The sequence below is a fragment of the Argiope bruennichi genome, chromosome 6 (genome assembly GCF_947563725.1).
Source record: "Argiope bruennichi chromosome 6, qqArgBrue1.1, whole genome shotgun sequence".
In the NCBI taxonomy this organism is placed as follows: domain Eukaryota; kingdom Metazoa; phylum Arthropoda; class Arachnida; order Araneae; family Araneidae; genus Argiope; species Argiope bruennichi.
In genome coordinates, this window is record NC_079156.1 from 6,938,294 (window position 1) to 6,948,509 (window position 10,216).

A 10,216-nucleotide genomic window follows, 5' to 3' on the forward strand; every position below is an offset into this window, starting at 1 on the left:
CCAAATGAACCTCAATAGCATTGAAGAATGTACAACTTTTTATAATTAGTCCCAAAATCTTAGAACAAATAAAAATTGCAAAGCTTCCTCTCCAAGTATAGTTAATAATTAACAACTAACAGCAGAGGGAAAATGGGAAAAATGAATTCAAAACGTATGAAGCGTACTTTTATATATATTCAAAGCATGTCCTTATCTTTTTTTCAATAGATTTAAAGCTCCATAATAGGACTCCGGAAATTTTGATTGGAGTTATCTAACTAATAAATGCTTATTAACAATATTTTAGTGTCTAATTTTGTGCTTAAAAATGTAGCTGAAATATTTCTACTGTTTTTTGCTAAAGTACTCCAATCGTATCATAAATCTCAATCATAATCATTAAATCACAAATCGACATGATTACAATACGTCATCAACAGCCATTATCATTACAAACATCATGATTAGAAAAAATTATCTTTGTCAAATATTTCGAGACAAATGAAAATTATTTAAGATAAAATATATAGCACTGTTTGTAAATGTAAGTAAGAAATGTTTCTAGATTTAAAAAAATCACATAAAGCAAAACTCATTCCATTGTTCACATTCTTTTAAAATAAACTCTTTGATACAATTCAAATTTTTCAACAGGATAAACCGAACAGTTCCCCTAAACTGAGGGATTTCACTCCCGTCAACTACTTCGACCCGTCCACACCCAATCCGAAGCGAGAACCGACGACATCCGACTCTCTGGACGAGAGGACAGAGGGCCGGCATCGCAAGCGGAAAATCGCAGAGCCAAGCCTCCACGAAACTGCCGATTCTATCAAGAGCCCCCGTCCTGGAAGCTCATCCTCCACAGTTCTGTCGCTGGACAATGGTGCTGGATACAACGACGTGCAGAGCAATAATGACTTGGTGGTGGATGATCTGTCCTGCAACCAGACGGCTAATTCAACAGGAAGAAGTGGAGCATCGCCTGACAAATGTGATAAAGTGAGTCGACCCTGGACTCGATCCCCGAATGCTTATGATCCAAAGGGCGGGCCCATGTCTGTTAGAGATCTGGAAGACGTCATGAACAGACATTTGCCACAGCACAATGGATCGCCAGACACTCTCATGTCCAAGTCATTTCCGGAGCGCCCTATCCAGTGGACTCCTGCCCCGGCATCTTTACCAGCTACAACGCTCCTCCGACAGATCTATGTCAGCCGGGAATCAGTGATTCGATCAGCAGGAGCCAGACATGGTTGCTATGGTGATGGGGTTCAGGGTGGTACGTTACCGACACCTCCGGGAGTACAAGAATCTCCCTATAGTGATCTCATGCTCCAATCTTCGTCCGCCAAACTGTCGCCCGGATACAGCCAGTCTGGGGGATCTTATCTGGACAACTGCAATGCCATGACTCCACCAAGCTCTGTGTCACCAAGGGACAATTTCAATGAGGCAGCAGCAGTAGCAGCTGCAGCAGCCATGCCACATATGCGACACTATGTAACGGATCCCCAGCATTTGCCCTTGAAACCACATCAGTTGTTCGTACATCCGGATCATCCCTATCCCCAACAAACACTATCGCCAGACCAGCATCAGTCGTTGTACCACCACCCAAGTAGCTTTCACTTGTACCATCCTCCACCGGGAGGATCAAAGACTTCATTGCACGCTGCAAACGGTACGTCATGGTTCTGCCAGCCACATTCATAGGGAAAAAATAAACTTAGAATTCTATTTTGTGTCTATACAGTCTGGTGATCACTGTAAGAATGACGTCTTTGTAAATTAAAAGGGAAGTATCTGTGTATGCGTGTCAGAAGACGCGATGTCTGTCGCAAAGAAATTGGCTTTCCGAGTTCAGCGTCCACTGTGTATTCGCTTGTCTTGAAATCCAGGTCTTATGGGCTTTAAAGGCTAGTCTATTTCGGAATGATATTTTATTAGTTTCCGATTCAGTAGAGTCGAGTCTGCTTAACTGTAACTTCGTTATATGCTATTTTAGACTATGAAGGTATTGTGCTCAATTTTCAAATACCTTGTTTTCAGCCAGTCATGAAAAGAAAGTTTGAAATGTTGAAAAGGGTTGAATAATTGCTACTGCTAATACTTACAGTTTCGCATCAACTTTACACAATGAATGGAAAATTGCTCGTGTCTGACCATGGTTTGAACAATGCAGGTGCAAGCAGCACATCAAGGTGATAGTTCAGATTAGTCCAAAGAGCAGAATTGACTCATCAGTTGAAATGAATATTTCCACTATTCGTGGGTGTACATAGTTATTGAAAATGCTTGAAAATATATATGGCGATATTATTAAATATATTTCATATTCATTATTGTGACCCTTGATGTTATTCAAAACTGTTGATGAAACAAAGTTTACAGTTGTGTGGTCTTTCTATGTGAAAGGCTCAGAAAGTCAATTTCTTTCATAAAATCATGAGTCTCGAATGTTCACGTGTTTTTTGAAAGTAGGAAACTCTGAAAAGTGGTCGCGCCAGACTTGACAATGTGTCATATTTTAAATGAAGTATTTTTTCTTTTTTCATTAAAGCTCCAGTAATAAGTTGAAAGCCCAATCAAAATCCAAAACCTGAAAAAGCAATTACAAATGTATTTTTATTTTTTTCTTTTCCAGTGAAAGTGTTCTTTGTTGATATTTACTTTCAAAAGTACAAATGCTGTATTGTGATCATTTCTGCTGTAGTTGGAATCAGTTAAAAATTTGCATGTTGTAATATCCGAATTGTATGCCGCACAAAATTTCCTGCTTTATTCCTTAACTGTGATACCCGAGCTCTTTCATAGAATTATGGTCCTTAACTTATTAGCAAAAATTAAATGATTCACTGACGGTATAGAGAAATAACAATTTCTCTGGTACAGAAATAACAGTTTCTTTACTAAGTCTCAAGTTTCTTAGTAAAGTTTCTTATTTCTATTAATAGAATAAAATATTCTGGAAATACAAAATGATCTAATTAAACACCTAACTGAAACTCCACAGTTAAGGAGTTATTATCTGTTACTCTTTTATACACCAAAACGATAAATATTATTCTTAGACAAATAAAAGGATTTCAATGAGTTTTTTTTATTAGTTGGTAATGACAGCCTTTTTTTTATCGTTGTTACAATTAAAACAACTGATTTTCCATTATTTAAATTTAAGTAATCATTTCCTTCTTTTTTGAAAAAAATATTTAGATAGCGTATGTAACAAGTTAAGCTCTTCAAGTACGAATTTTCAAAGTTAAAAATATTCATCCATTTTTAATTATACTCTGTTCATTTCACATCTTAAGCAATTCAAATGGCTAGTAAAAAAGACTGGAATCGCATTTTAAAATTATTAAATTCAACATGAATAAACATACTCATATGTATCAATAGTTTTAATGAAGCTCAGAATTTTACTGGGATTGGGTTTCGCGATAAGAAATAAATAAACTGAAAATTAATTCAAAAATATTATTTTATTACTCTAGAATCTCGTAAATAAAAAGACAGAAAAAAGAAGACATTTTCAAATAGCTAAAATTGATTCTAATTTCCATGAAATAAATCTTTACGTTCTAGTTTCAATTTCTTTTACCATCTTTAAACTGACTTTTAAAGCAAAATGATTTCTTATAGGAATATTTTGTGATAGCAACTTTTATTTTATGTAAAAATGACTTTAATAATAATGCAGTTGGTCAATTCACTTGAAAATTTCACAGCCATCAAGGTTTGTTTATACAATGGAAGAGGAATACAACTGTTCAAACTTATTTGGCGACTCGATTCTATCGAACAATCTTGAGTTGAATTTTCTGAAAAAATAAAGAGAAAAGAAATCCATTTTGACTGATTCCAAACTACATTTCTCTTGCTTATGCTTTACACTTTGGTCTTTTAAAGTTGATCGCTCATACCCGAGATGTATTCCCACTTCGATCCGCCATCGCTTCAAGCCGCTCATTCATACTCCAGTGTTCATACATGCATTTCAAACAACACTTTATTATACTATAAATGCTTGCAATTGCGTGTTGTATATAACTAAAGGTAAAAAATGAATAGCTAGCACAATTATGACACATGTGCCTTTGAGTGTTATTAAAATAATAAATTCGTTACTGTTAGATAGGCTAAATCGCCAACTTGAAAGTGTTTTCATACATTCTTGTAACCAATATTTTGTTGAAGACAGCGCGCACAGTTATGCTCCCTCTCATCTAGATATATTTCGTTAGCGGGCCACCACTCATCATTCATTTCGAGTGTTGGAGGTGCTTTATAATGAGTAGCAAAGAATGTCGAAGTAGGAACGTTAACCACAACATTTGGCGAGTTATCTCTGAAATTTGGCAATGTCCCGCTAACGGAATAGTATGTCCTTTAATTGTATATTTTTCATTATTTTGTTAGCTGTATATTTAATTCTTGAAAATGTAATATATTTTATTCCGCATTCAGTTATATTAAAAACAAATGTTAAAAAGATTATTTTGCAAATAGGGTTGAGATTCATTACTATGGGGAAACCAAAGTAAAATCATCGCAATCATTTGAAAATGGAATTCTTAAAACAATGTATAGCTCTGTGGTATCGCAGTTTTGATACGAATTATTTTCGCCCTTGTTTATCCTAAAAATATCCGAATTTATCATTTTCATTTTCAATTCATTACACAGAATTTATATATTGTTTCGACCATTCAATTTTAATTCAAATAAAATTGTTTCGACAGGAAAATGGCATATCTCACTTCCTGATTAGTATATTTTATGCACCATACGAATGAACTTATTGTTGTAATCTTACTCGACTCTACCTTGTACTTGAATCTCTGCGGATATTTTTCTCCCACAATCTCTATGTTATGCATTCATCTTATTTTTAATTCCACATTAATGGTGAATTCATCTTATTTTTAATTCCATATTATGAACTCATAACGCTAAATATAAGGAAATGTTGAAAGCTGGACCTCTTTCCCTCACATCGATTATGTTGATATATTTAATTATGCTTTTGACTTAAATGAGAACTACTTAAAGACTTTTTAGTCGTATTTATAATATTTTAACCAAAACGTTGTATATTTCTCTCTCTTTCCATCTCATCCCTATATATACTTTTTAAACTAAACTGCACAAAGTATTTATTATTTTTTTTAACAAACCAAGAAAAAAAATTCTTACAATTATACTGTTTCTGTTTATGAAGTTAAATCTTTTTCGTAATAAGAGAAAGAAAAAAACCTACGTCTTTTTTTTTCTTTCTGATTTTAGAGCCAAATTCTAAGAATAATATAAGTTATCTAAATATTAAAAAAATCGAGAAAATTATTTTGTCTTTGAAATTATTTGCAACAAATATTCAAGATATTATAGTGGATGAGATCCATTTAAAAATTACTATTTAGCATCAAATTCTGGGTGTTTCGAATTTTCTGCTGCAGTATAGGACAAACCGCATTTTATTTTTACTACAGCTTAGAAATTTAACTTGGTAAGAGGGAATAAAAATATTAGATGCAACTTTAATCATGTATTTTTATTAGAATGTTGCGATTTTTTTTTTTTTTTTACTTCAGTTTCTTCCACGAATGAAGGGGGGAAAAGTGCTAATAGAATATATGTTCAAGATACACTCCATAAGAAAATTGTAAAAGGATATTTAGTTCGAGAAAATTCAAAAGATTCCAAAATTGCTGAATACCATACAAAGAAGAAGAATAAATCCATACTTATTTTTTTTTGTGCAAAAATTCCTTCATATATAAAAAATCCAAAGCAGACACGTATCTTGCCAACGTCTTGAGAAATTACCATCATTTCGGTTAATCTAAATTTTAATTCCCTGATCGTATTTGGGGTAAATTCTGATATATAAATCATTCAACTATAAAAAGATTTCTGTACATTTTCCCGTTGTTTGCAGTATTAGCAAGATAGATTAACACGTTAAGCGCCACGCTGATACTGTCTTCCTTCCCGCTTGGCCCCGCTTTTCACCGATGTTCAGATTCCTCTTGCACACAAGATGTTTACCGTGTTGTAATTAATTCATTAAAATATTTTGATCTTGAAAATTTAGGTACATTTATTAATTTATTAATATAAAGTTTTTTTTTATATCGTATTGTCTACTATCAGTGACTGGTGACTGCCGCGATCTGTACGGAAAATGTAACGTCAGTCACCAGTGATCGACGCGGCCCGAACGTAGAGTTCTGTATCATTGACCGATGGCGCTTAACGTGTTAATGTTGAAAAGATCAGAAAGTTTTTGGAAAAACACTTCCAGTAGTATCCATTTCATCTGAATAATATAAAACTAACGGAAATAAAGGTATAAAAAAAATCTAATCCATTCAAAAGTACAACAAAGGTAAAAAATCCATTTCAATGATGTAAAAAAATATAAAATTCCTTCTTGATATGTTTCTCCCGGTGCTACGTTTTTGTTTGAGTGGATTTCTTCAATCTTTGTGTATTTTCATTCACCTCCCATCACTTTCAGTCTGAAATCATTGCGTGCAAACTTTTAATAAGTGTGTTGAAAGGAAGAGAATAAAGCACAAAGCGTATTCAAATGTCTGCCTCTGTGTCTTTTCTTGAATGTGCCTCCTCACTTTACACTCTCGAATCCATTTTATATATATATATATATTCCTCATATTCACGAAAATGGCCACTCCTTTCTACCAAAAATATACATCACTTTCTTACATTTTATCTCTAATAATATTCAATATTATTAGCCTAACCTATTTATCAAATCATTAGTATCACTAGAATGAAAACGCGATTATATGAAGAAACTTTTAACTTACACATTTAAAATATATTTTATTGCTAGCATTTTTATAAAGACAAATGATTTCTTTACTTTTATCCAAGGCCCTAGTTCATTTATTAACTACTGGATGGTACCCGGCACGTTGCTGCCGCAAAAGAAATAATGTTGGAAATATCATTTGAAATTTGAAATAGCTATCGTGTTTCATTAAAAATGATAGAAAGAATGATATTATTTTCTTGTCGACGATGAATGCATTCATTGAAATGGAATGATATGTAATGGAGAAGTGTAAATAATATTTATTCTACTTTTTGTATTTATTATTCAAATTTACTTTAGAGGAGACTATATTCTCCGTCTTCAACAAAAACAAATAAATCTCTTGGCTGTACGACTTGTGAGCATCCAACACGACGTGAGAAACATGGATTTTCTAGGTTCAAAGCAATAAGTTGGCAAAGTTTTATCGCAATCAGATCAACGGTACGGTGACGCATAAAATACAAACAAACAAAAGTTCATTTTTGTATATCATATAAATTTCCTTACTTCAACATCATGTGCATCCACTGCGGCTCTCATCTCGACTCCTTATTTACAAACCGCTTTTGGCGACCAGCTGATACGTGGGGAGTAAAAGTTGCTAAAATTTTCAATACGTCCGTTTCTTTATCACGAACTTATTAATAGCAAAACAAATAAGTGAAAAATAAATTAAGACATAAAAATGCATTTTTTTTTTGTAGCAGAAGCTTACTTATTCAAATTTTTAATAACATAATAACAACATGTTTGGCAGAGGAAAAACTATTGTCCATGTGATAGCAAAACGTTGATGAAAGCTATTTTACACAAGCATGCGAAGCGTGCAAATTAAATTTTATTTTATATGAAATATAAAATAAAATGTGTAATAACAGGTAACAAAATAATATCATTGAAAAGATAACTTTTTAAACTTTAATATGATGAAAAAATTTATTTTGTCTGTTATATCTTCGGAAATTATCGAGGAGAAATAGCAAACTTTTGTTTCATTTTTAATCAATGAAATTTCTAATTAAAATTTAAAATTACAATCGCTCCAAGGTGCACATTTCCACTCTATAAAGTAAATATTTGTCAACTTTGGTAACTCTAAGTCTATCGGTCTATCTTATACAGCGCTGACACACAGACAAACACACACGTTCATCTTTATTATAAGTAAAGTTTATACTTTTTTTTAAAAAAAATCTCGGGCTCAAGTTGTGATCTCACTTTCCATGAACCACATACTGTTTCTTAAAATAAGATATTTATATTAAAAATTAATAAAAAAACAAATGAGAAAAATTTTACAACTCAGTTCCAATTAACGGGCAGAATCATTAAAAATTTAATGATGCACCAAAAAGATCAGTAGAGAAATGTAAACTATAAAATTAGTTGCAGTTTCGTTAAATGATGAATATCTTTCTAACAAATTACATTTAAAAAGTAATTTTTCAAAATTAAAGGGGAAAGTCAAACGAAAAAATTGTACTGAAATGAAATTGTATCATTAAAAAGGACATCATAAAGATACTGAAATCTGTGTTTAAAATTCTTTTCCTCTTGATCTTTATGTTCTAAATTCATCTAAATAGATCGTCTTCACTCTCTCAGAGAGAGAGAGAGAGATTTTCTGTAAATAGATTTCATAAAAAATTTAATAGAAATATACAAATTTGACGCAAAGAACATATACCAAATTTCATCAATTTAACTCACTGTGCTCGCAGACAAACAGATGTCACTAGAAAAATGTCGTTTTTCCCGACTCTTGGAGGTATAAAATGTGAAAATTTGTCAATTGTTTGAATTTTTTGGCGATTGCAGTATTTTCTGAAAATAATGCATTATTAGAAAGAGAAGCTTCAAAATATGCAGGTGATTTTATGTAAATGCAAATAAAAGGCTATTTCAACAGAACATTGAATAACGATGTCAGAAAATACAAAGTAAAATAATAGAAAACTTTTTCGCATACTAATATGTAAGTATTGTAACTAAAGCTCGCCTTGCATAACACTGGTACACAATAGTTACGAAATATCCTGCGGTGCAATTTAACATTTTTATTGAATTTATCGTAATTCTTGGGGAGTTTATTTTTTTTTATTTTTTTTTTTTTTTTTGCAATTATCACTGGCTTGCGAGTAATAGTATCCCAATATCAAATGTCTGTTTTAGACACATTTTTACCAACCGAATGAAACCAAAATTTGACACAAAACTACAGTTGTAATCACGAAATGATACATCAAAATGGATACAATTCAGTCAGTGCGTTTCTAAGTTCTCATTTACATCTGCTGGTCTGTACTCTCAGATGGCTGGATTTGGCACAAAATTTGGTAGGTGTCCACACTATAGTTGTTAAATCTTTGAACCATATTTTATATATCTTATTCTCTTACTTTCGTAATTATCTTTTTTCGAACAATCAGACATTTTTCTCTGAATGTATTTTATTCAAACTTTGATAGAAATCTAAAAAATTGGTAAAAAAACCGTATACCAATTTTTATCTATATAATTCAAAGCATTATTGAATTATCTTTGTCACAGATAAACGAAAAGGGCCAACGGAAAGGGTTTTTTTCGAACTCGGAGATGTCAAAAACGTTTAGATTGGTCAAAATACCGGGTTCGAATTTTTTGACGATTGCAGTAATTTCTCTTACTTAGCATACGATAAAGTAAAAAAGTAATAAAAAAATAGAAAGTCTTAAAGATAATTGGTTTTCAGCAATTTTCAAATGCAGATTAAGGGAAAAATAATTTTTAAAAATGCGTACGTTTTAGCATGGACAGTTTTATCATAAGTCACTTGTTATAAACTTATTATGAAGTATGCTTATAAATTTTAATCAGCATTTTCTTCTGAACTGGTAAATTACTGTTAAATATGATAGTGAAGCTAAAGAATCGAACCACTGTGGTGTGTTGGCGCTTGGCGACCCTCTTCATCCCTTTCTACCACTTTCATCAGTTCGTGACACTGCCTCGAGAATAACTTTTCATGTAACCATATTATAAAGAGAGAAAAAATTCAATTAGTAGAAACCCATAAAATTCCTATTTCGCTCATTTCAAACCGTCAACAATTTATTCCTGAAATGCATTAAGCTAAGACCTAAAAATTTCAATTAACAAAACTCTACAAAATTCCAAAATTGTTATTTTTCTTTGAGGAAACACAGCTCCATACACGACATCTGTAATAAATAATGAGAACAAGGTATTAACAGAAATAAATGAGTCGACTAGCTGGTACCCGACACGTTTCTGGAGCAGAAAAAATAATTTTGTATCGTTTGAAATTTCAAATGGCTATCTTGTTTCATTAGAAATGATAGAAAAAAAATGATATTTATTTTCTTGTCGACAGTGAATAAATTC

General features: G+C 32.1%; 1 protein-coding gene across 4 annotated transcripts in view; it reads left to right on the plus strand.

Moving 5' to 3' along the window:
* The window catches only part of LOC129971348 (protein trachealess-like), a 242,393-nt gene extending 235,808 nt beyond the window's left edge, over positions 1-6,585 (plus strand). For all 4 annotated transcript variants that reach the window (XM_056085023.1, XM_056085022.1, XM_056085025.1 and 1 more), the window contains one exon: positions 637-6,585. In XM_056085023.1, the coding sequence (XP_055940998.1) occupies positions 637-1,701 (1,065 nt within the window). In that variant the 3' untranslated portion in view covers positions 1,702-6,585. The remainder of the gene's footprint in view (positions 1-636) is intronic.
* Positions 6,586-10,216: the final 3,631 nt, after the last annotated feature.